The 27,357-nt window shown below is 40.5% G+C and overlaps 1 protein-coding gene across 1 annotated transcript in view; it reads right to left on the bottom strand.

Moving 5' to 3' along the window:
- GUCY2C (guanylate cyclase 2C) overlaps positions 1-27,357 on the bottom strand; it is a 48,324-nt gene that overhangs the window by 8,875 nt on the left and 12,092 nt on the right. The window contains exons 7-20 of the mRNA XM_014281647.3: positions 26,675-26,789; positions 25,340-25,475; positions 22,871-22,956; positions 22,327-22,438; positions 18,069-18,150; positions 15,032-15,137; positions 14,428-14,490; positions 13,758-13,829; positions 12,204-12,308; positions 10,864-10,950; positions 6,615-6,747; positions 4,737-4,874; positions 968-1,056; positions 133-224 (exon numbers count right to left, since the gene is read on the bottom strand). Coding sequence (XP_014137122.1) covers positions 133-224; positions 968-1,056; positions 4,737-4,874; positions 6,615-6,747; positions 10,864-10,950; positions 12,204-12,308; positions 13,758-13,829; positions 14,428-14,490; positions 15,032-15,137; positions 18,069-18,150; positions 22,327-22,438; positions 22,871-22,956; positions 25,340-25,475; positions 26,675-26,789 — 1,416 coding nt within the window. The remainder of the gene's footprint in view (positions 1-132; positions 225-967; positions 1,057-4,736; positions 4,875-6,614; positions 6,748-10,863; positions 10,951-12,203; positions 12,309-13,757; positions 13,830-14,427; positions 14,491-15,031; positions 15,138-18,068; positions 18,151-22,326; positions 22,439-22,870; positions 22,957-25,339; positions 25,476-26,674; positions 26,790-27,357) is intronic.

The raw sequence follows: 27,357 nt of genomic DNA, 5'->3' as shown, positions 1-27,357 counted from the left end.
TCTAAGTGAAAACACTCAGTTTTTCCACTGACTGAATCATAATCACATCGGCTTACACACTTAAAAATACGAGTTTTTTAATACTTAGGAGGAGTTTGGAACCTTCTAAAAAATGGTACTCCTGCTGCTCACCTGAAAATTTTAGCCAGAGTACTCTCGATTTTCTTAAAGTCAGGCCTTTTCTCCGGATCTTCCTCCCAGCAGCTCTTCACTAGCATATACACCTTCAAACAAAAATTTAAGGGAAGTCCACCTGAGTAAGGGACATAGAAGGATAATGGTGCTAAACAGCACTGGTTCATTAAGGAATTTCCGGTTACTCTTGACTGGCAACATATTAAAATGTGTGACTAACCGTTTTGAATCTATGGTTAGGACACTCACTGCAGGCATCTTAAACTTAACTCTGTGGTGACTAGCAACATGATCTTAACTTGAATTTGCAATGCATAAATGAAAGCCAAGTAAATGGATCCAGTCTTGCAGCTGGATACAGTTATTGACATGATATGCAGATACAGTTATTGACATGGAGCTAAATGCTGTGTAATTATATTTCCAGTATCTTGAGTTTGGGAATTTTCTAAAACTGGTGATTTAGCCAAAAATAATGGGGTTCATTGCTGAATATGTGGACGTCTACAGTACAGTCATTTTCACTGGAGCAAGAAGCCTTAGGGGTATATAGTCAGTGGAAAGAGGTGTGATTCATCCCACCTGAAAGATATCTAAAATAGGTCAGAAGAGTGGCACCATGTAAGTGTCCATTTCTTTCCAGTGAAATAATTTTTCTTAGGTTGTATTTAATTTCACTGGCAACAACTATAGAATACTGTTTTTTTCCCATGATATTAGGGCATTTGGCTTAAAATGTGCATAGCTTTCATCTTCCCATGATCATGACCTCTAGTTTGGCCAGGACTTCTGCCCTTCACCCAGAAAATGGCTTAGTTAATCAATAGCTTACTTCCACCTGTCTTTCTCCCACTGTTTCCAAGGTCAGGTCTGGTCGGAAAGGCTTCACTCCTTTGCCACTCTCCACTCTGTAAAGTTTCTCTAACACAGGAAAAAGATGGAAGGTTTAAACAAAAAAAAAAACCAAAACAAAACAAAAAAAACAACCACAAGAAGGATGCTGCTTGCAGATAGCATCCTATGATGCTACAAGTTACTGTACAAACAGAAGCCTTGAAGACAGTTCTCTCATTTTGATACAAATTTCAACTTTGGAGCTTTTCTAAATATCACAATGTCTAATTGTGATATTTAATAATGTCTAAATATCTAAATGTCACAAGATCAAAACAAGCTGGCTTGAATGCCCCTGAAAGCAAAATGAATAGGAATATACATGAGTATTTATTGATCATGGTAGACACAGTTATAGCATCTTCCCAAATGAATGTTAGGCATTATTAGTGTGCCTCTCAGCATGAGGTATATAGCTATAGTAAAGAACAATGTGAAAAGCCCATTGTGACTTCATCAAAAGTGTGGAGACATACAATTTTTATCACAGCAGTTCATCCTGCAGATGTTCAGCTTCCTTAAAACTAGGCTATTAATGTATATTGTTTAAAAACACTGCATTTGTTAACTCATTTTGTCCTCTTATTCATGAAACCCATTCTTTGAAAGTTATTTGGAATCTGAACAGATCAGAATGCAGGCTGCATTTGCACAAATCAATTTAAGCACAGTAAGTGAAAGCTAAAGCAAAAATGTCTTTGTCCTTCTCCTCCAGACCTCAAGAGTTCCAGAGGGAGTTAAATAAGACAAGCAATTTTTTACCTTTGAGGGAGAGAAACTGAAAGAGATCTGTGAACAAGGATGAAATACATTTATTAATAATGTCTGATTATGTTTGGGACACAATTTTACTGAAGGAAGCATATAATGAGATGAGGAGGGTTTGTAATTGTGATGGTATGTGCAAGTCTAGAGCAGCTAGGGATGCCTAAGCATGCCAAGTGTTCATGATCACCTTAAAAAGACGCAGCAGCTTCCAGCTTTGTAGTACAGAAATTACAGACTAGAGAAAGAGCAGACTTGAGTCCCCCACATGCTACGGAGTGTAGAGACTCCTAAGAAGACTTCTGTGGGCTAAGAGACAGAAGAATCTGTGTAAGTCTCATGTATACAAGAGGTATGTGTTGGATTTCCACACTGTGCATACACCTGATAGCGGAAGTAACAGCAACTGTTAGCAACACTGCAATTAGCCAGTGGCATAAAGCAGTGAAACAAGGAGGCAGCTTGAACTGAGCATTGGTACATGACAAGATTTCACAATATGAGCAGCAAATGAGGTGTTTCTGCAGAAGAGTGGAGCAACCAGCTGGCCTAACAGCTGTCTTGCAAAAAAGTCAGTGAAGAGAACTATGACCTAGTTACTTCTATACATTAGAAATCCAGTTCTGTATGCCCATTGCCTTTGTGGGACTTCTTTTCTCTCATTAGTAGCAACATTATTTTATGTTAAGTTGATTATACATATTTGCAGGCTGAGCAAATTGTCTCACTGAGTACCTGGAAGCTGAGTTTAATTTTCCTAAGTTGGTGGATGGAGGCTAAGTACAGGGGTTTTTAAGCAACTCTTTTAAAATCTGAACACAGTCCTTGCTACTGCCAGTGAAGTCCTGGCGAAGCGGTTATATCAGTTGTCCTGAAATAACAATGTCATGTCTTATAAATTGCAGAGATTAAATTCTGATAGCCTAGCCATTGAGAGACTTTCTGCAGGAGACTTAAAAAACAAATTAATCTAACATGCAAAAGGGACATTTCTTTGCCCTTTACCATTGACTCTAATTTGGTATCCCTTTCCCTTTTTTTATGTTAGATATTTGTAAATGGTCATCCCGAGTTTGAGCTACTCTCTTCCTAAATTAGATGATGCCACAAAAAAAATTCAAAAGTGTTTGCATGAGTATGGTCCACCATTTTGCTGCCTCATCTTGGCTAATGAATGAATCCAGACATTTAAATGAGGAACCACTTCAGCAATATATAATAACACTCATTCCTTTCTGTTACATGACATTTGATGAACTGCTGAAACTAGGCTGAACGCATTTACTCAAATTGCCTATTCAAAAATCATACCAGAATCCATTAGATCAGCAATATATATCTTAGGCATCTACTAATGCTTTTAAGGAAAAAGCTCTGGGGAGAAACCCACCCTCCTCACTGAATGGAAAACTTGAAATTTCAGCTGAAGTTCACAAAGCAGATTTTTGTTCAAGTTACACTGCATCCAGACTTACCAAACAGGCTTCAGGCTCAGTAAGTTTATTGCTGTCTTACTAAACGTGCTGATATATGTGACCATCTCCAACAACAGCACCTAGAGGTGCTAAAAGGTGCTAAAAAGTTTTTCAGTTGGATGGATTAACCTAATGCTATTTGAAAGGGACAGTCTTTCTAAAATGACAAAATGCAGTGTTAAGAAACAGGTCAATGTTGAAACAAGGAACCAGATCGTGACTGTGACAGCCAGGGTCAAAAAGCAGTGAGGATGCCACCACACCTCAGAAGAGCCCAGAAACACTGTCTGAGGCTAACTTAATAACCATTAACATAACACAGAAAGACTGCAACTGCTCAGCGCAGTTAAAAAAGTGTAGTTTGCTATGGATTTGTTTTGCAAGTCAAAATGGGCAAGGAAAAGCATTTTTCATTCCCTTATCTATTTTTGTGATATTTTTTAAATCCTTGCATTCATGAGGATTGTGCCTGCCTCTTCCCAAGAAAAAGGAAAGACTTATTTTCTCTACCTTATCTTAAGCATGGAGTCCAAAGAATTTGCTTGAAGGGGAAGAAGCACATCTAATATGTTTTAGGTTTATATTTATATTAAGGAGTTTGAGATGTGAAATACTGTGTTTCCTCAAATATGAACATAAATTTGAGATAATGTAGGATGATGAACTTGCCCCAGAAGTTGTTCTCAAATATAACTCAGGAAAAGAGCTATTAGGCTGTCCAGCTGCTGCTCTAGATGTTTTAACAAATGTGAGGCAGATCTATCAGAATGATTCAGAGGTAAAGGCAATGTCTAGACTTGTTGTTGGTAACTGTCACTAGAAAAATCCCAAACCCACACATGCTTTTATGTCAGTTCTAATATATAGTAATGCCTGCATTCTGGGAACTGGGATTACCTGGGCAGTTAGTCATTCACGAACAATGTCACAAAATGCACAAAATGGAGTTTAATGGGTGCACTACAGAGGAGATGCTTTTTTCTGACAGAAGTTAAATGACTAAAGTTAATTTTGACAGGCTTGAATAAAGTCTAATTGCCAGTTCTAAAATGCCAACTGTTCTTGTGTCATGCTGCTTTTTTGTTATTTTTGTTGACATTGCTGATTTACAATGCCTAATATGAGTGACTTATTACATGTGCACAACTCATAATAGAAAAAACTTTGTGGCCTTTGAATGTTACAGTGAGTCTGGACAGCATTGTATAATGTTAACTTCTGTAATGATGTAACCGAGGTGAGGAGGGAGGAGAAAAGACAAGAAAACTCAGTGCAAACTTTATTTGCAGAAAAAATAAGGACACTAACTGAGATCCTTCAAACAAGCTCTTCATTCATCACACAGTGAAAGAAGCAGCAGTTCAAGCAGCTATCAGAGACAATGCCTTTCACAAAATGTGGAGAATGGGCCAGTTACAGCTACACCAACCTGGAAGGCTGCAATGGAGGAGAAATCTGTGGATTTACCTTTGTTGTCCCAGCAGTGTCCAGTGTAGAAGGTCTCCCTGCGTAGGATGATTTCTTGAGCAATGATCCCATAGCTGTACACATCACCCTTCTGAGATACATCGGCATGACGGAGATGCTCGGGAGCTGTCCACAGGTCTGAAGATCCAGAGAGCAATAGGGGACAAAATAAAGGGGAAAGGGAGAGAAGTAATTCAAAAAGGGTGAGCCTTCTCAGAGCATCCATTGCTATAGTGGTATCTCCTTTTACTCTTTCCATATCAAACCCAGAGCCCAATGGTACTGTTTATTTCCTACTTTAATGTTTCTCTTGAGAAGCTGACATCAATACAGGTTAGATAAACCCTGATGTGGTAGTTTTCAACTGTCTGGGATTTGCTGACCCTACTATTTTCCACCTCCAGAAAAGTTATGGTTGTCAGCACTGAACTTGCTTTATTTAACTACCTTTCATGGGCTTAATAGCCTATGCATTTGTAGAAGACCAAGGAATGCCAGTGCTATTAAAGAAAAAAACAAAAAAAGCTGAGCTAGATGCATGGAGTTTGTTATACAAGATGTCAGATGAGAGGACTGTAATATTTCCCAGCAGCCTTGATACCATGAATCTACTGAAATAATTCTCAAGTGCTTTTGAGCCTGACATAATATTACCTGCTCATAAGGACTTACTTTCTACATAAATTATTAATCTGCATTTCTAGTGCACCATTGTGCCTCAAAACCAGAATGATACGACAGTTTGTTATGACATGCTGGTGATGTGTCATAACAGTGACCTGAACACAGTGACCCTGAAGACGGTGTTATGATATCAGGCTGCAATATCCAGCCACAATGCATCTGTAGATCTCTTGTGAAACAGTGAGTTTTCTTCAAGGAAAGAATTCTAGTAGCCAGAAATTTTAAGGCCACTTACAAGCAATCAAAGAAGAGAAATACATTACAATGTAATAATAATAATATAAACTTAATTATGAAATTTGTAAAATGAAGAATGAATAGAGCATTTACATTCAGTGCTCTTTTCTTACTCTTTTTTTTTATGTTCTAATAGCTACTCTTGAGCATGTTTGTATCTGAATGTAAAAATTTTCTCTCAACCCAATTGCAATGACAGTTTCTTCTCAGGTCATATGCTGCAGTTACGGCACAGTGCTGTGTTTATTATACCCCAAGCTCTACTACACAGATTCAGATGGGCTCATCTTTTCACTCAAGATCAAGTAAGAAGGAAAAGATGAGTAGGAGTGCTCTATTTTACAAAAATGTCCTATGAATATGACATCTCATAGAAAATGTAAATAAAAGCTGTTAAATTATTCCAGTCTAATTTAACACATATTCCTAAATTCCTACATAAGGAATGAAAAACATTAAGGTTATCTTTGCATATCATTACAAATTTTTTAAGGATGAGCAGAGTCACAAGAGTTAATATTTAAATTAAATCACAGAGCATTGTGGTAACATGTGCATCTGATCAATGACAAGATTGTGGTACTTCTTTTTTCCTTCACACAAGTTCAGCATTACTGCTGAAGAGAGCTGTTTATATGAAGGCCTTGGATGCTGAAAATGTTTCTTGCATCTCAGCCACATGAAATCTGTTTCTAAACTATAAGATGAAAATTCACCTTTCCTTTCCTCCTCATCTACACTGCCTAATTTCTTTCTCTACCTGCTAAAAAATCTTTTTGTTATTTAAGACAGGGGTTTCAGATATCGTTTGTATGATGGCTGCTACAAGAAACAAAATCATATTGTATGTTTTGTACTGTGTACAAGATGTAACTAGGCCCTACTAGACTATGAATGTAAGAAAATCCCATTTGGTTGTAAACCATGAAGGGGAGCCCAGTTGGGTACTGTTTTTACCTTTCCTTGGAGGCAGAATTGAATTACAGCCAAAATCAGTGATCTTCACTACCATGCGATTGTCTACTACACAGTTTGTGGATTTGAGTCGACCATGGACTTCAGTTCTGCTTGAGTGCAGGTAGGACATCCCCTGTGGTTGATAATAAAAGAGGAAGAAAGCAAGACTATGTGTGAGACACGCAGCTGTTCTTAGACTCAACAAGAATGTAAAATATTAGTGGAATATCTGTCCAAATAATTAAATGGTCTTCATCAGCAATGTATATCCATAAATCACAATTCCCCATCATGGAGGGAAACAAATATTGTTTTGCAGAGCAGACTTTCCAAGACGACAGTAACAGTCAATGTTAAGAAATGAGGAGATGGATCATTAGAAGGATCATGTCATGGAAGACCATCCTTCCTGTTAGTTAACGTAAAGTCTGAAATAGCATCTTGGGTTTTTATGAGATTAGAACACAATTAAGCAATTAGGAAAAATAATTTCCTTCCACAGAAAATTTGATTTCACTTACAATAAACACGCTTTTGATAAATATAGTACAGATTTGTTGGAATGTCACGCTAAAAAAAAGTGCTTCTAACTGCTTTTTCATCCAATGGCCACCATAGGTGTAAGGGGAATTGCTCTTTATGTCTGTCTCATCTTTGAAGATTACCATACACCAGAGATTGGTTCAGAAACATTGCAGCAGACCCTCTTCTGCAAAGCAGAGGACTAAAAAGGAGTCAATGCAGAGTGTGTTAGGTGATGCACTAGGGCTTATGTAAGGCAGGGGATCAGAACAGACAATCATAAAGATCTCTTCTGACTTGACTAATTATAGTTCTCCCTGTGCTAGTCAATACATATCAGCTATCCATGAGCTAAACTCAGAAGTGGGCACCATGAGGACTGGCCAATGCAGTTTCAGCTATTATTTCCTAAGCTGAATTCAGACTCTTGAGTCACTACACACACAGGTATACAAAGGTGTGTAGTTTGCCCCTTTTTACTCATCACCTCTGAATTTATCTCATTTGTCTAAAACACTTGAATACGGTGCAATACATGAGAAGGGGGCAGCACTGAGGCACAGCAGCAAAAGAACATTAGTAAGTGGGCGTAAACTGGAGAAGGGAGTAGGTATGCTAATTTGCACCCTCTTGCTATTATTTATTGTTTCATCTCTCTCTTCTAAACTACTTTAAGTTGACACCTACTTATAGCCTATTGCTGGTTGTTTTTCTTCCCATAGTTGTCTTTCCCTGTAGCTCAGTATATGAAGCACAATCTATATTCTGTGGAAGCCAGAACAGGTATGTCATATCTGTTTAGTTTCTTCTCTGAATGGTCTTCCACTTAGACTCCTACATGTATAGCTCATCCTCTTGTAAGACAACTGGTAGACAGACTTGAATACACTGTATGACAGGCTGGGTTTTCTCCAAATAACTGCATATCTGTAATTGGGAATGGATCAGCAAATGCTACAAGAGATCACTAAGACATGAGCTGAGGTTTTGGCACAGTAGATATATGTCTGAGACACGAGCAGTCTGCAAGAGATGCAATCCCTGGAGAATGTTGCTGGACTGGTTACCCTGGACCTATCTAGACCATGCCAAAATTTGCTGAGATTGTGCATGCTATATCCAAGGAACACATTTCTTGATTAAGCATTTTTTATCCTGCAGCCCTGATGACACTATCCAGGATGTTTTGCCTGCTTTATGTCCTATTTCCTCCAGCTGTGCCTTTTTCCAGATCCTGCTTTCATCAGCCAGGAAATATACCCATTGCTGCAGCAGAATTCCCAATCAGATTCAGTATCAAATGGCAGGCAAAGGTAATTTTGATTTGCTTATACCAGGGCTTTCTTGTTAACAGTTTCCGGAGGCAGAAGTTATACAGATGTACCTGATAAAATTAGTCTCTTTCCTTCCACCTACCTGAAAACACAGAACGTATTAAGAATCTGCCATGTGATTTTAAAAATTAATAATGACTTTCAGTGCAGTAGTCCTAAATCCTTGAAGCATTCCTCCATGCTGAAACTCTGAAGCTTTAGTTCTGAGAACTTTTTTACTGACACAATGCAAGAATATTACAATCCCTTGCACAATATCCTGCAGCAGCGCCTCATTTAATAAATAGCGTTGCAACGACAGTGTATGCACTAATAACTGTAAGGCTTCATTACTGCAATTCCTTCTTAGCAGAGCTTTCATCAGAGCTCTTTGGTCACATGTAGCCAAATCCATGTAGCTACAGGTGGTGCCATCAGACCTAGAGATAGCAAAGATAGAGAAAGAAAAAAAAAAAAAAAAAAGAGAGAGAAAAAAAAAAAGAGGAAAAAAACCAAAGGAAAAAAAAGGGTAAATAGGGCAGATTTAGGGCTTCTTCCCCTTTGCTTTTGCCTTCCCCATCTCTTCTAGAGGACTAGGGGCTACTCGAGGAACAGCCACTGCTCAGCTAGCTGTACCAGGGGACAGAAAGGATCCAGCCTCTGTTCAGAAACACTGATGCAGCAACCAGATGAAGAGTACACAAAGTACAAGAACTATTTGGGCAACAGTAAAAACAGCATGTAGGGAAGTGGTGGTGTGGAGAGGAAGAAGTGTATCAAACAGAAGGCAAAGGAACTGCAGGAGCTGGTAATAGGGATTTTAACAGCCTGAAGAGCTGGGACTGGACTTTAAAAGGGCAGATACTAAGATGAGAGGAACTGGAGCTGAAGGGCTATGAAGTGACTTATGTAAAGCAAGAAGCCATTAGAGTAAAAATAGGGTGCCTGGAGGTTGGGAGACTTATTGTTTGGGAAAAGCGATACAAGAACTTCATGGAAATGTCTAGGTCCCAGAAGCTTCACCACAGTGTCAGATCAAGGAATAGGAGAGGCTGGCAGATCGTCCAAATAACAGTAAGTTTCCTGATATTCCTAGGTACGTACAAGTTTTCAGGAAGATTTTGTGAACTGTCTCTACTAATATGGCTAGTAATGGTCAGGAGCCATTCCACAGAACAGATGTGGTGTGCCACCCATCCTCAGACACCATGTCCCCATCACCAACAGTGCAGTGAATGACTAGTTGTTAAGTCCTGGTCTCAGTGCAGTCCCTGGGCATTTGGCCACTCCCTTCAGAGGGACCAGGATTTCTCTCTCCTTCTAATAAACAGAGCTGCTACTGGTCCTTATTTTCTAAGGAAATATCTGGAGGTGAATTGCCAAGGGTTAAAAAATACCCTGGTTTTTTTATATGCTATGAGGAGGAAGAGAAACTCCACTGATGCTATTTAAAATTAAACTTAATGCTGAATGTTAACTGAACTTGAAAATCATTAACAAGGTCAACAAACTGTGACAGTTTGGATTAAGAGGGCTTTAATAAAAAGCAAGATTTTCAATATGTTTAGAACAGACACAGTGGAGTCATTCATCACAGAGACCAAATCTGAACTGATGCATGTAGGGAAATGGGAGGACTGTCCCAGCTGCAGACTAGCAATAGGAAGAGGAGAGCAGCTGAGCACTAACAAAAAGGCAGAGCTAAATCTCTACATTACATGCAGAGATGTAATGAATTTTTATACCTGTGAATTATAAAGGCTCTTTAACTACCAGCTAAACATATACAAGTCTCTAATGTAGAATAAAATTTCCTTTACTGTGCATATTGATTCTTCCTACCACAAGGACCTAAAATGCAAACATCTGTTGAAAACTACTGAAAAACAGTCTTGATTTCTTCCCTTTTAAACTGCCTGAAATTGATAGCTCTGGTGACTCTAGTGAGTGAGAAAATCAGGATGCAAAATAAACAGTTTGTGTAGAAAAAGTTGATCCCATCTCTGGATACAGATTACAATAATTCCATAACTTGAAAAAACAGTTTTCCTTTGTATGCCTTACCTGCAGCCACAGGACAGTGTGTTTTGCAGGTCTTGTGACTGCACAAGCCCTACTAATCAGAGCCACTGGTCAACAGACTGTAACTCTCTGATCTTTGGGTCACATTTCTTTGGGGCATACTTCATTTCTTTATTTATAAATAGCCCAAAGCCAGCTCTGGCCCCTATTTCCTCCTACAGTTTGACAACTGCTGGCTTCTCCTGCCTCATATACCTGTCCCCAGAGGAGGAAAGAGCGGAAGGGCATACAGCTTTAGCAAGGAAAGATCTTGAGAGCTGCCCTTCTCCAGAAGCTCAGTTTTACAAGACAGGACAGGTTGCTTAACATTACACTGTCAGCAGCCTGCTTACCTTGGCAATATCATACATGACAGAGATTTTAAATTCCCAGTCCATGAAGGTGCCATCAGGGTAGGAGATTTTATCATTTAAAACATCCTGTCAAGAGAAGAAAAGAACGGTTCTAACCTACATCAGGAAAAAAGTAGATAATGATACATGAGTACCTAAATCACACAGCCTTTCAACCAGCAACTGGAAGAGGTAGCCCTTCATTTTTTACAGGAAGTACATGCACTGAAGCAGGACTTGACTAAGAAAACAGGTAATATAAAATATGTTTTAGGTTTACACAGAGCTAGAGAAGTGGGGACTGCAGAAAAGAGGATTTTATGGTAAATTGAAAATTAAAGGTAAATTGTAAATTTGCTCTTAACACTGAGTCTTTAATAAAACAAAACAGCTGAGACAGAAATGAGCAAGGTGTGCAAGAGGAAGGGAAAGGAATTTCTGTGTTTTATGCTCACAGTCCATTTCCTATCAATTTACTTATGGCCTTATAAATTCCGACTAGACTGTTCCTTTATCTTGAAGTGCCATTCACTTGCAGTTATTCGAGCCACTATGATTTCCATTGCTAAAAGTAAACCTCCATGAGTATGCCTGTTTACAAGGGAAGTATATAGAGAGCTGTTATTTTGCTGCCTTGCTGTGAATTTGTTCCAGAAACCACCGCTACTGACGAGAGCCTTTGTATGAACTCAGAAGCAGAGACAACGTGTGTCTGCAGAAGAGTTGATGCCACCATTACTTCATGATTAGCACTGAAACAACATCGATAGTAATAAACCATAAGTCTTTCCACAACTTTTGTGAGGCATCAATTTACCACTTCTTTTTATAAACAAAAATGAAGGATTGTAGTCCCTTACAACACAGGAATTGCCATATTCCAGCCTCAAAGTGTTTATCCCTTAATAATATCGAACATATTATTTTTTCTATCCTTTCACACTCTGGGGGCACTGTGGGATCCACAAGGATATCAGCAGAGACAACAGCTACAGCTTCAAAAATAAAATGTTATATCCCATATGCTCCCAATAGGGGACACGATACAAATACCGGCTGTTGCTGTTGCCTGGGCAGAGCTCTGCCTGTACTTTCCTTGCTTGCACCTCACCTCATCCTCTGGCTGCTGAGAACCATCAAACAGATGGCAGCTGCAGCAGCACCTGGGGAAAGGCTGGAGACAACTGATCAAGGGAGAGGAAACTCAGAGCCAGAAAGTGCCACCACCATCAGTCCATAGCTGCTGCATGAGGGCCAGAAACACAGACATAGGGATATTTTTTTTTTTACTTTGAAATTTGATAATTTGGGGGTGGAAGGAGATCTGCAAAATTATTTACCCGCAGCGAACCTCTTTCACAGTATTCAATCACTCCAAAGATCATGGTGTCTATCTTCACGGTGCCATAGAACTTGGTCAGGTTGTAATAATCAATCTGTAGGAGCTAGAGCAGAAACATTGCATCTATTTTTAAAAGCAGTCATTGTCAGTACAGGAACACAGGTCAAGGATACTTGTGTGATATGGCTTTTTATCTCAGGCCCTGATAAAATGTGTGAGTTCCCTTTAAACCAGTGTGTACTAAGGCACTGAGTGGGAAAGGGTTAAGGCCCAAGAACAAGTAAGATGTCTTAAACGCCATACTTACCTTAACAAAAGAGGCTTGAGTGGTTGTGGGATGGTTGTGAGATAAGGAGGTGACTGAATAATCTCATTTTACAGAGATGGGCAGGACCATAAAGAAAGTTACAAAAGAACAGCAACAATAGAAGACCCCGGAGACCACTGAGAGACCACCAGGAGAGACGACTACACTTGGGGACCAGACACTTGCATATGTTAATGAGTTCCAGGAAATCTCATGTATATGTAAAACTTTATGGTATATAGCCTCTGAAAGTTTGCCAGATTGTCGGAGCACTTACGGTGTGCTCCATATACAGTGCTGCCCCAGCGCTGCAATAGAGAACGCCTCAGTAACAGCGCTGTTACTGTGTTTTGTTATATCGGACTCCTCACCCAGCCACACCTATCTTCCCACTTCTGCGAGCTTAGAAAGCAAGGGGGGTTGGATGCTACCGATCATTGTATCAAGTGAAGTACTTGAAGACATTTGTCATTGCAGAGCCTTCTGGATTAGGGAGATAAAAGTGGCTGCTGTTGGATACTGCAAGTTAATTCCAGAGCCCACTACAGTCTCAACTATTGCCTCTCTACTCAAACCTCCCAGTTGACCAGAACAGCCATTATGAGTGACAGGATGTCATGAATCAGTCAGTAAATGAGCAAGTAATAAAACTTTAATGATGCTGCGTAGTATTATGGACTTTGTCCATTTATATAGACAATTGTAGTTTACTTTGAGGTATTTTTAGAGCTTATTGAATTCACAGTATAGCTGTGTTGTGTAAAAAGGAAAGCTATTCATTCAAAAAGATGCAGCACTGCAGCCAAATTAATCTTTCACTTTGGAAGAGTCTATGCACAAGTCAGCAAAGAGTTACTTATATTTAAAGAACTGCACTTGGCATTCAATAATAACATTTAACTACAACATTCCACTCCTAATGAATTAGTATGATATGAGCAAAAAGAGCGCATTGCCTTCTAGCATCAGCTATCAAAATGTATTTAGCAAGGTCATATATGACAGAGCATGAGTTACTTCGTTCATCCTCAGCTTCACTGGCATACAGTTCAGACTCTAAACTGGTGATGAGATCATACACACAAAGAGAAAGTTCATCAGGCAATATCCTCAGAGGAACTCATTACCCATCCACCTCACAAACATGCACAAGCATATGGCTGTTGGAATTGACAGTAGAAAGCAGTGACTTCAGTCATAGGCTCCATCCCACCCTGCAGCATCCAGTTGCTATGTGTAAGTTACCTTGTTCAGTTCTACTTTTTGCTTCTCTGAGAAATTACCATCACTGTTTTTGAGATCCTTTAGGATCACCACCTGAAGAAAAAATACCAGTGTAAAAAAAAAAATAATCATAGGTTTAGTACAAGAGCAATTCATCCTTTTCCAAGAAATGTCCATACAAGAAACACTTCAGAAGCACCTGCCTACTGCTTTGCTGTTGGAATTTCAGTTAATCACCTAATAAGTAACAGAGTTATATTTCCTCCAGAAAATGTACCAGGTAGATAGGAACTATTTAGAACTGTCAGTGATGCAGATTTTAACTCAACATTAATATACCTCGTTCAGGCAGTTAGCTATGCTGAATGTACAAGTATTGCCATGTAAATGGCCTGTCCTCCATCAATCTGTTAATCTCCACAGTACCAAAATGTATTGGATTTCTGGTTCCTGTTTCTGCTTCTGCAGTTTCTGGACTAGGCTAGGGTTCATGGAGTGTAACATTCTGTTTCCTGTCAGTAAGCAAAATGCAAAGCACCTGACAGGGAATAAATGGCTTATTCCTTCCATAAGATCAAGCTATTTTGCAAGGTTGGGGGGTAACGGAATTGCCTCTGCAGAGGAACAACCTCCTCCCAGAAAGAGCCCTCCTAAGCTGAGGAAGGGAGCGTGGGCACTGCAGTGAGGTTACCTTCTTGTCATATTTTCCTTGGCGCAGTCTCTGGGTGGTGTCACGTCTCTTATCTTCATCAATCTGAGAACAAAGAAGAATAATTAACTTGCAATTATCATCTACTCCTCACTCGGCAGGTCCACAGAGATAATATTATTGTCAGTGTGTGCCACACAGAGAAACATAAGCCTCTCTAGGGAGGGCCACTACATGCCACAGAAGTGTGGGACATCCCCGCCACTCCCACAGCTGCCCGAGCCTCTGCTTACTGCTTTCATGCTTTTAGGCGATACAGGGGCATAACAAAGCACAGGGAAATAATTTGTAACAAGAAGAGACTGGAAATCAATACCCAGTCATGGTACCCCATGACAAAATGAGCTTTACTGATGGGGAATTGATATATTCTATTAGGAAGTGATAGATGGGGAAAAATGTCTTTTTTCTTCAATTCAGCAAGTGAGGGTTAAAAAATGATGTATATAATATAATTTTAACAGATCCTAGTTCTACCAAAGCCATAGCTTGCACTTTAGTCAGAGCATGCCAGCACCTCAGTGCTGATGATCTTTCAAAGACAGAATCCAAGACCTAGCTTTGGGCATTGTGCTTCTCTTCTTACCTTCAAACTAACATGACTTGTCTCACTGGTCTCCAGAGGCAGGATTTCCTCAGGCGGTATATGGGACCATTTCTTCCACCGGCGCTCATTATCTCTCCTGTATTTCCTGCAAAACAAGCAAACCCATTCAGAATATCCTCCCAGTGAACTGAAACGCAAAACAGGAGATTAGGACAGGGAAGTTTCTAGTGTCAGGATGACACAAGGATGGGGTGCTAGGCTGGCAAGGCTTGAGCACAAACCCTGTGGCTCTAATACAGTTTTCCAGTTTAAGGCTGCTCTAATTCCCCTAGCTTTGGGAAAGCCTAAATGTTCATTCAATTCCATAGACAAGCAGAAGAACAGAACAGATCTAGCAGAACAACTGCTAGGCAATTGCCAGAGTCTCAATGGAGGTCAGAACAATTTAAAGCACAAAAGGTTGTCAGGATTTTATATAGTTTTCTTCTCCATGTTATTGAATGTACTCTGAAGAAAGTTCCCACAAACAAATACAAGCTAAAGGAAGTCCTGCCATCAACATTGGGTGGTAAGAACTGGTGTGAATACAATGCCAGGACAGAAGGTAACAACAGTGTTGAGATGAGATGCCTTTTTGTGGGTGTCCCTTGTATTCTGCACATTTTGTAAAAATGAGGGAAGAGCCCTTGGAATGGGGAGAAGGAAACTGCCGTCTCCCTTGCAGAACTGCAGAGCAAACACTGTCTTCTCTTAGAGAAAAGCTGCAAGGCAGCTAGTACTCATCATATTAACTGCTTAACTCATGCAAGTTCTTCCCCTATTAAAAAAAACCACTGGACTGACTGGAGAAACTGCAGGAGAATCCTAACACTGCTGGCAAATGCTCCAAGCAGAAGAACCCATGGTATTGACTAGTAACATAAACTTTCCCTTCTCCAATACATTTTAGCATACATATGTATAAGAAAAGACCAATAATTGCAGTGAGAACTGTTTTTCTCAGTTTAATCCTGTAAATTATGTTGCATCACCAGGATGCACTGCAATTCAAACCAGTATCAGCTGGGGATTAAATTGAACTAAAATCTACTAGGTCTAATATTTAGTTATGTGTTTTTCAGGACTTTGCCTTTTCACTTAGCAGTCAGAACTACACAGGGAGTTCTATCATAGTTCAAGTGTCCTAGGAACTTGGGAGATAAGGAAGGAATAATGAGGCATTTTGTTCATTTTGTAGCTTAGTCTCTCTTCTGCTTTGTTTGTTAGGGGACAACCTTTGGTAGCAATTGTAGTTGAGAAGTTTGCTATTATTTCAACACTAGAAGGGCAAGATTTATTCTAAAAAATCCTCACGAATCTCTTCTATATTTGATGCTTGGGAGTATTACAATGATATGTATACAATAATAATCTAATAATCTAAACAGAATCTTTAGACTTTATGCATCCACAAATATGGAAGAGTACAGAACTTTTTACAAGTTCATGCTGTGTCCAGACAAATTTTATCAATTTTCATAGCCATTACAAACTTTACCTGTCTGTTTATATAAGTTCTTAGATATGGCAATGATTAGCTCTTCCATTTCTTGAGTACAGCTGGATGCGTAAAAGTTGTATGCCTTAGTCTTTGATTTTCTCTTGTGAAAATCTTTAGTTAGCAGATCGGTCCATTCAAAATAAGAAAGCCTGGGTAGTGTCTGTTTCTAATCAAGTTTTCTTAAGACCTGATGTTGTGGTTTAACCCCAGCTGGCAATAGGTACCACCCAGGGGCTCACTCTCATACTCACTCCCCAGCTGGATGGGGGGGAGAATCTGGAAAAGGTAAAACTCAAGGGTTGAGATAAGAATAATTTAATAATTGAAAAAAACCCAAAACCAATAATGCTAGCAACAATGATTGTAATGAAAGGAGAGAGAAGGGAAGATTAATAAAATCCAAAGGGAAGAGGGAAAACCCCACAGTAATGCACAGTACAATTGTTCACCACCCACTGACCAATGCCCAGCCAGTCCTCCAGCAGCATTCAGCAGGCCCTGGCCAGCTCCATGCAGTTTATATATTAAGTATGATGTTCTACAGTATGGAATGTCCTTTTGGCTAGTTTTGATCAGCTGTCCTGGCAGCGTCCCCTCCCAATTCCTTGTGCCCCTCCAGCCTTCTTGCTGGCAGGGCCTGGGAAACTGAAAAGTCCTTGACTGACTATAAACATTATTTAGCAACAACCAAAAACATTGGTGTGTTATTAACATTGTTCTTATACCAAATCCAAAACACAGCATTGTACCAGTTACTAAGAACTAAAAAAAACCAAACCCAAAAAACTCTATCCCAGCCAAAACCAGGACTGATTTATTCAATTTTGCTGACTTTCTCTGATGTATAGCAAAGAGGGATGCTGAGCTACTGCAAACAGATGCACAGGTAAAACATTTTTTTTTTAATATGAAAGAAAACCATATACTTTGGGAATGGTGTGGCGTTTCTTCTAGCAAAAGGAGACACCATTGATTTCTATTTCCAATTTCTCCATCATGATAAAGGTGAACTATGTTATACTTGTGAAATTCTAGCTGTTAGAAAAGTTGGTATGCAAGGAGTTGGACTGAGTCAGAGGAAAATGAAAGGCAACGTGGATCCATGCAATGAAAACACCAAAACTTCATGGTGTTTTGACTCCTACAGTGACTCAAGACAAATACTTTATTCTAGATTGAACTTTTATGTCACCAATAGGTTAAAGAAACACAAGTGAACCCCAAGGAAGCTAAAGATGAGCAGCAAAGTGGAAAAAGTTTGAAGACTGGTCTGAGATATGTTCCTGTGTATGTATAGGAATCAGAGCTTTTTAGCAGATGCAAAAACTCTGAGCCTTACTGCGTCTTCTCCCTTGATTATTAACCTGACGTAACAACACTATGGATGCAAACACTACTTAGCATATACTTCACACTGAGTTCAATCACCCGGGTATGTAAGGTAACCTAATGAATGGTTGTTCAAGGAGAGATCAAAGGCATTGCCCTAGGAGGAAATCTGTTCAAGGACAAACAGAATGCCAAAGGGGCTGGTACCTTAGAATCAGCAAAGAGATGATCAGAACCAGAATCACAATTCCGGTGAGTGTAAAGACAGCAATAGTCAAGACGTGCGGACCTGCAGAAAAGAAAAATTGAAAAATAAACAACTTGACAGTGGAAAACAATATGATATTTAAGAAATTGCCCTCACCCACACGTGTGCAAGTCACAGTAGCTGAGCAGGGATATTCTTTGGTCACATCCAAGTTGAGAGGCTTTGGTAAAGCCCAGCACTGCCTGGAGATGACACATGCCTGCCTCTTTCACTGTGGGATGAAGCACAACCCAGAGCAGTGCAGTCTTACAACCCCTCCTCCTGAGGCATGGGTACTCTATAAGGATACCCATGTGGGAGATAAATTTAACAGCACTAAATCTTACACAGCTCAGCAGCAGTTTCCAGGTGTTCTCTTTATAAACAAACCAGAATAGTCCAGGAACAATGCTAACTTTTCTTAGTAACTACATTCAAAAAAATTAAGCAGCCAGACTTCTCCTTGTAATGACTTCGTAAGAGTGGATGGTGGAGGCAAACCTTGAGTACAACTGTCTGTGGGATAGGGATGTAGTTAAGCAGCGGACTGAAATCAGAGTCACTGGCGGACAGGAAACGTTGTTTTTCCCCAGTGAAGGGCTTAATGCAAAATAGGCTCCTCATTGACTCCTTTAGATAAAGATTTCTCTGAAATTGGGAGCAAGGGCTGATCTCTACTGGTTTTATCATTAAAGGCAATATTCAGTGATAACTTTCTGATTCAGGTTTTATAATGTTTGTCTTTTACTTTCCAGTCCTGCTGGGTACTCACCCAGTGAGAAAGACATGCCTCTTTGACAGTGAATTTCCCACAACTACCCATACCTTCATCACCCAGATTCTTTACTGATATAATTTGCTTCAGGATGGGATACATCTGAAGCTTCCACACAGACTTTCAGTTGATACAGAGTACAGCCACTTGTGGATTTGGAAGGCATTTCTCACAAGAACTTTTTATCCAAGAAGAGGTCAGGATGAAAATCATGGCACAGCTTTTAGCACATGCAGACTTTTCAACATTTCACCCATGGATTCTCCCCTTATTGGGGAGTTGTTTAAAGCCATTCTGCAGCTGTTGTACACAGAGCTTCAGAGACTGTGGATTAATTTCTGAACACTTACGTAAACACTATGTTGGGATAACAAGGGCTACTGAGTGTACTACTCTTCAATAAGAAATTCATGTGCTATAGAGGGAAATTAATCCAGTGGCAGCACAAAGCTAGTCAAGTGTCCTTGGAAGCTGCCAGGTGCCAAACAGTTCAAGAATCAGGCTGTTCAGGCATCTGAGGACTTACACCCAAAATCACAGAGCACACAAAGGTCCTAAGCCTGAACAGACAGGCAGGGTGGACAAGGCTGAGAACTGACTATTTAAGGTTGTAATTTTGATTGCCTTAATGTGGAAAAAGCAAACTGAAGCCTGTCTTAGGTCAGTTCTTAGAGGTCAGGGGTACTTGGAAGGAAAATTGCAGCCTCCAACTTTCTTTGAAGAGCAACGGGCTCGTAGTGCAGGACTTCATCTGGTGGCCTGATATCTAGAGTGTACCTACTCTACTGAGCAAGATTCTCAAGCAAAGGAGGCAGATGAGAGCCTGGTGTTGCAGATTGCCATGTTGGTTATGGATAGTAAAAGAGCAGAGCTACTCAGCCTTACTGAGGCTAATGTTCTGCCTGTGACCAGAAACAGAAATAAAGGCACACAGGAAAAAGTTAGTGTTAAAAATAATAAGTGAAAAGCAACATGATGCACACTGCCTGCTTTCAGAATCAGGCAGCAAGTGAGCAGGAATTTTCAACATACTAATGTAAGTGTCTGCATCTGACGTAGGATTAATTTTAGGAACTCCTCTGGAATTTGGACCCAGATTTCTGGCTTTGATTTTCTTGTTCTGCACATCACATCTCCCCACTTTCTTTCTGTGTGTTCATCCCAGCATCAGGCTCAGGGCCTCCTAGTAATGTAGCGTTAGTCTGATGCTCTCCTTTGAAAACTGTGAGTACAACTGTTTCTCTCCACCAAGAAAGGACATTAAGTCACCACTATAAAATACCAAATACATGAGAATGTGAAAAAACATTTCGTATAAATTCCCTAAAACTCAAGGTCTGTGAATCGTGACTTGCTGCTTAACAATCAACAGGTTGTATTTTCCCATGGAAGTGCTGCGGGGCCACGATTTCCCGTTCCTGAGGCTCTGCTACCACCTCCTGGCTCTTAGTATTAAAACACTCAAAGGGGAGTGCATCACAAATTAACTGTTTTCAGGTCCTCTGGAACCAGAAAGGTTTGTGTATTAAGGCTGACCTTATCCACTTTTAGAGCGAGGATTACAACTTCCTGAATAATGGGAAGGTGTGGATGAACCACCTTTATTACAGGGTGCCGGGAGGAACGAGGGTAGCAGAACTGGGTCAGCTGCTCTTCGTTACAGCTTAGGAAGGAGCAGGGTGCTGGCTGCTGTGTCTGCTTACCTCCCTGGAGGAAATGTATCTTTCTGGTTGGAAAGTTTTGATGGGCTTTGGCAAGGCATGATGATTACTTAAACTTTGGCCTTAAAAAGTTGCCCTTTGAGGGAACATATTTATTAGAATCACAGGGAAGGAAGGTTTATTTTTAAAAACATGTGAAAACAAAAGAATCAATGCCTGTGGGAGGCAGTTTTACTTTGGTTTAGTATAGCTTGGCCACAAAGTCAGGCCTTGGTTATGTGTTGAATGTTAAGCTACTGGTTTGTAGACATTGACTTTCTGGAATTCCCATTTTTCTTTTGCTGCTGTGCAGCAGCTTCAAACAAAGACATACTCAAGGGAATGTTTTAAAGATACAAAGATCTACAGACAACACAGCATGTTGTGGGGCCCATGTGATGGAAGAGAATGGGACTGGAGTGCACCAAGAAGACTGGGACCAGGCAGCACATGGCTCAGGGAGCTGGTGCAGGGAGACCCTGTGGGCAGCGTTGCTGTCCCAACACAAGCAGGACTCATGATCATACCAAGGGAGACCAGATATTTGACCAAAGATGAAAAATGAAAGCTCAACTGAACTCCCTCTGCTCTTCCCAGAGCTGTATAACTAGAGTCTCATCAGTGGTGATGCTTGCTCCTAACAGCTCCCACAGGTTCCTGGCAATGAACCACTATTCCTGCTTCTCTTGGTAGGGGTAAGCCCTAATTTGAAGCCATCTGATTTACTTTACTGAGGAATAAAAACGTTTGAACCCATGCACTGCCCCACTGTGAATGGAGTGTTTGTTTCTCTAGTTACTGCTTTGCCTATTCCCTAATGGAGTTAAGCAGTACAGCAAACTAATGGAGACCTTTAACAGCGGCATCTTTGGACACTCATTGATGGGAATGACTCAGGTGAACACTAACCCACTGTGCACAAACCTTTGCAACCACTGCCACTGCAATAATTTTTATCCTGCATATCATACTCTGAAGCATATGCCTTTCCATTGCCAATCAACATGTGGTAACAGTCTAAATGGGGAAACAATCCCAATCTGATCAGACTGACAAGGCTGTACTCTGCTATGTTGAATAGCAAGGGGGTTCATCTTTTCTATCCAGGAGTCACTGAAAACTCAAAAGAAAAGGTGGTGGTGATTTCTGGGATTTCAGATTAAAGTTTGGGTGTGAATAGAGCAATAACCTAGTTTTGCGCTGTCTTTCTGCAAAAAGCCAGCTCTTCTAAAAGACCACTCCAGAGAAGCACCCTGAACCTGCACAGTGCTTTATCCTCTCCCCAGCTCCCTATGATGAGGATAAAGAGACAAGCAGAAGCCACCATGGTACATCAGCAATACAGAGATGCCGAGTCAGATAACTCATCATAACCTTAACTCTGCTGCCTTTCATGAACAGTCTTTCAAGCAATTCACACCACCACCATCTTCTAGTGAAGGCTATATGTTTGAGGGTGACCTCTTCCAAAACATACCATCATATGCTCCACAGTCAATGGTACTGTATGGAATCTACAAGAGACTTAGCAGTGCCTAAACAGAAATGCAGGTTTAGAACTGGGCAGGATGCAGAGAACATGAGGGGCTGGGCCAGGGGAAGGAAAGATGCTGTCCCATCCCCAGCTGCTGGCATCACTGGCTGGGGGCAGTGTGAAGGTAGCATGCTGGATTGCACATCAGGTGGATCTTAGGACTGTGTGACTTGTCTTCAAAGAACAGGTAGGTTTAATGGGTGTCTCACCAGTGCCTGGAATATCACTGGGCAGCTTGTGGTTCCTCCAGACAAAATCCGGACTGGTAGTCATCACATGCGTCTCGTTCTTGTGAGTGTTGAAATACAGAAGAGTTCTGAACTATGGGTGTAGGAGGGGAGAAATGCATTCAGCAGATGTGCTCTCCCTCTTTTGTCCCTTGCTTCAAACTACCCTTAATAAATGTGTTGCCCAAGCTCAAAAGTAATTCTTGCTCTTTCTGCTACAGTGGTGCATTCCTCAGCTTAGCCATGTTTGGCTGCCATATTATTCCTCATTCCTCCCCTCTCTCTGAAAAGAAATGTATCAATCCCACACAATACTAGTTGTGCTTAATTTACTGAATCACCAGATGACATCAATCCTGTCAGTCTCCAGCACACCTCCCATGACCCCGTCCTGGCATGCACAGCATGCCTTGGCACACCACCACTTCTGCTGTAGTTATTTTCATAATTCTTATGCTATAGTACAGGGCATTTTGTTTCTCCTTTCATATATAAGGTCAAACAGTTGCTTCCTGGACATACATACATGATTTGCAGTCTGTGGCGTGTACAGCACGGTCAAATTGGTATCTATGTCTCCAAATTCATCTAGAGTCACAGGACCCAGTATACCTGTGGACATAAGGAATTAGTCAGAGGGCTTGCATTCTCAGAAAGACAAACATGTGGCAGGAAGGATGGGAAAAATAAAAGGATTTCTGCTGCTCAGGATACTTTTCTTCATGTACATGCTAAAATACTTATCAGCTGAATGTGGTGCTACTTCTGCCTTAATAGCATGCTACATTTTCTCCACAAAATCCAATAAAAAGGTGTTGAACTGACTGCACCAAAGAGGAAAGTCTCCCTCTAGCTATAGAAAAATGTATTTGTCAGGTTTCTTCAGCATACCAAGAATGTCAGAGTAACCTCCCTTGTAGGGACCATTTTAGAAGTGAGAAGGGAAATTGCCTGTTTCCACCCACAGTTTGAATCTATCACCAAGAAAGGAAATACAGGGATACTTTCACTCCTCTTACTTTTGAGAGCTGCCTGCTTGGCTCTAATAATATTATTTTAACCATTTTTTTCCCTCTAACCTCCTGACTCTGTATGTCAGCAAATGTGCAGATTGAGAAATTGCCTATGTAGCACATTCCAAGGATTTTAAGGTGGAACTTCCTAAATCCCTCAGCATGGTTTGACTTTGCTCTCATGAAGTCAGTTATTTCAACAAAAGCACAAGCTTAGCCAATACCCATCACTCCTGAAAGTCTGACCTTTATTTTTGACTCTTCTTTTTCAGAGAATCCTTTTTGATCAGCTTCAGATTGCTCTTCTGCTGCTGTTGCTGATGACTTATTTTACTTTACCTGAAGTTCAGCATCATCATTATTTTAGTTTGGGAATTACCTTCTCCCTTTTCACTGATGAAAATCAGATCTCTCATGTGAGGTACAGATCTCTCATGTGAGGCGACAGCTGGGACTTTGCTCCCAGAGAGGTAATGTCACTTTGTGTAAGTCTTGCCTCTGTCTTTTCCTAATGATCAAATTCTGTGATTTTAAGCCCATGGCCTACAAAAGCCCACTGGTGCTAGAGGTTTTTCATGGTCCACCTTCTTAATAGCAAATTAATTACTATATGAACTCCCTACTTTACCAGCCTCCAGCACAAGAAAGAATGAAGGTCGTTCAACACCTTTCACTTTTTGGATTTTTATTTTTTTTTAAACTAAACCTATAACTAATACGGAGCATTACAGTGCAAGGTTTATTTCAGGTAAGTTAAAAAGTTTGTGCAACTTACCTTTTAAATTTAGAGTGAAAAGGAAGAGGTGAGTTTACTGATATTCAAAAAAGGATGCTGTCTCCAGGAGGAATCAGTAAACTATATTTTGCTAGTTTGGGACACTATGGTTAAAGCAAAGATAAGCCCAATACCTGTTAGAACATACTAGGGAAATCTGGGAAACTTCTACATATGTGTTTGCCAAAAGGAGGTGGGACATAAACACAAAGCTTTGAGTCATCGTTTTGGTACAGATCTCTCATCTGAGGCGACAGCTGGGACTTTGCTCCCAGAGAGGTAATGTCACTTTGTGTAAGTCTTGCCTCTGTCATTAGGAAAAGATCTAATTCTGTGATTTTAAGCCCATGGCCTACAAAAGCCCACTGGTGCTAGAGAACCTGTGAGAGGAAAAAGAAAGTTGACTAAGAAGAACCAACCCATTGCTAGCTGACTTACACTCACACTGCCAGCACCCAGACCTACGATGTCTTTGTAAACTGCAAAAAGGCCAAAACTACTTCGTTGAAGCTTAGTTAGGCAGACTTCAGAGTCGTTTTGAACATCAATAGTATTTCATACATATTGGCCTCAAGTCAAGACTAGGCCTTTGGGGGAAAGCTTTAGAAATGCCACTCTTGCAAATTAACAACCTGAGTGCTAGGTTGCCCCTGGAAGAAGCGCGGACTCTGGAACCCCCCTGTATGCTTCACTCTTCCAGCTCTTTTCTCGTTCTCCAAATAGTCTCCCTATAAAGAATGCAGCTCTTTGCCAAAAGAATGACACCACCTTCAGGTCCTCATCCCTGCCCTCCATCTCTGCTGGCTGGGAAGTTCTCTCTCTTCTCCTTCCCCCACCTCTCCCTAGGCAGCAATATTCTTTTAATGTGCTTTGTACTTAAAAGCAGCAGGAAAGACACAACAGCCCAGAAAAGGAGTCTGGTCCCTCAAACAGTCTGTAGATAATTGCAGTATTTCAAATTATTGTTATTTTGACTCTGTCTCGTCTGTGTTGCATGCACTGAGGTCATTATGCACAAATGCTATATAGTGCTTCTGCTAATACTGAAGATAACATCCTTGGTGAAAATGACAGAAAAAGAGCAGGAACAAAACTCATTGAAGGGTTTGGACTTGTTTAATGTAGAATTGACATATCCTAAGAGTGCTTAAAACCAAACTTCTTTCATCAATTTAATGAATCCTGCACAGGACTGTACATTTTTTACCTTCAAAAGTGGTATTTCGGAATTCATTGATGAAACTGGCAGGTGACACTAGGCTCTGGGAGAAGATTAATTTCTTCAGAATATGTCCAAACAGCAAGACTGCATTAAAATAGCCAACAACAAAGTCATCTTCCACCTAGAACAGGGGAAAAAGAAAAAATAGCAATTTGAGAGTTCATTTTTCTGCCTTGAAGCTACATCATCTTTGGTGGTCTCCATTTGGCAAAAACTCCAGCATGGAAGACCAGAATCTGCTGAGCACTGACTGAGTAGATGGGCAATGCCACATCAGTATTCTCGCTTGGAAAAACCAAGGGAAGCAAAATATATTTTTGCTGTATGAAGACAGGGAGGTGGTGAAAACTTATGAGGCCAATGTAAAGCTCTGGCATGCTGATCCCAGCACAACAGATTCAAGAAATCCTACATTGTAGGTTCTGGGCTGGTCTGCTCAGTAAGACCCAAAGCCCTTAGCTTTGGATGAGACTTTCTGTGCAGATAATCTGAGGTGGTGCCAGCAAGTCTGGGCTTCCAGATGGCCACAGCTCAGGGGCAAGGAGCTGTGCCAGAACTTCCATCAGCCTGCCATAGAGCTGGCACCCAAAAAGCATTGAGCCCAGGCTGGGGGATCTGGTAGCACTGTAAATCCAGCTTCAGGCTGCCTGCTGGAGAGCTGAAGCTCAAAGCCACAAATCCTGGGAGGAACTCTACATGTAGAGTCTGACTCCCGGGCAGACAGCAGGAGTATCAGTTTCACTAAGCAGATACAGGGTTTGCATACTTTCTGCTTTTCAGGAAATTAAAAAAATACATATTTCATACAGGAAAAAGAGAGTTCCTTTTTAAAGTTTAACTGGAAAGCCCCTGGACAGAAACAGCAATGGTTGCCACTGCTTATATGTATCTGCACAAAAAAAAAAATAAAAATCAGTCAACAATTACTAGTTCTGACCTTTCCATGCTCACATCTCAATTATACCTATAGACCTTCCTTCAGTGATGTTTTACAGCTATATATAAGATTGTCAGTCACTCAGAAGTGGAATCAGAAGGCCGTGTACCTGTAAGACTCCTTCATGCCCCATGAACACGACACTTGCAGACCAGATTAAAAGCTTGACTTGAACTTCACAAAGCAGGAATATGCCTGCATGTTTGCCTTACGATATTACATATTTACATCATCACAGCAGGACAAAATGTCATCCTGTGATAATGTAAGACAATATCAGCATAGAAGCATGATGGGGGATGATTATAGCTGCATTTTTAGTTTCATTTCCTAGTGCATGAGCATTAATGACTGAATGCAATAATGAGATACAGTGTGGTTACCAGGATGGTGTCCTCAGTCTTTGTGGTATTTAAGCTGTAATTAGCTGGTGGCAGAGTCAGGACAAGTACATTCTGCATGTAATGGGCTGAGTTGTTGTTCCTGAAGTACGTGTTACTGCAAAGTGAAACACAAGACCCCACAAACAATCAGCAACAAGGGCAGTAGTAACCATGACAGAATCACTCTCCTCTCCCCAGTGGCGCAGTTATTTAACATGTTAAAACAGTAGCTCTACAAATAAAATTTCATCATGGACAAAACTCTTTATGTTGTTCACACCCTAATGCCAACTTCTGTGTTTAACTACATTAAAAGGTAGTATCAAAGAGATTTGGCAATCTGAAACTCAGAGGCTGCAGTGAATTATTGTTATTATTTTAACTGTTTGGTTTCTGTCCTGTTTATTTCCTCTTCGTTCAAGCGGGAGTTTATATTTATTAAAACTGAGTCTCTTCTTGGAATCCACAGTACTGCAATGTGTAATTTCTTCACATTATTGTGCATGTTTCTGACCTCTTCTGCACTCCTTTGCATGTTCCTCTAATTTTGATATTTCCTACTAGAATTGATCACAGCATGGTTTGCACTAAAGCAGTTAACAGGAGGGCATGAAATGGAGAGGTGCAGAGCACAGCTTATTGCTTTATTTGTTTAATTCAGTGAGGTAGGAAAATCAGAGGAA

Source organism: Falco cherrug, chromosome 5 (genome assembly GCF_023634085.1).
Source record: "Falco cherrug isolate bFalChe1 chromosome 5, bFalChe1.pri, whole genome shotgun sequence".
Lineage (NCBI taxonomy): Eukaryota > Metazoa > Chordata > Aves > Falconiformes > Falconidae > Falco > Falco cherrug.
The sequence above is the reverse complement of the archived record's forward strand: the minus strand, read 5'-3'. Positions and strand labels throughout refer to the sequence as shown.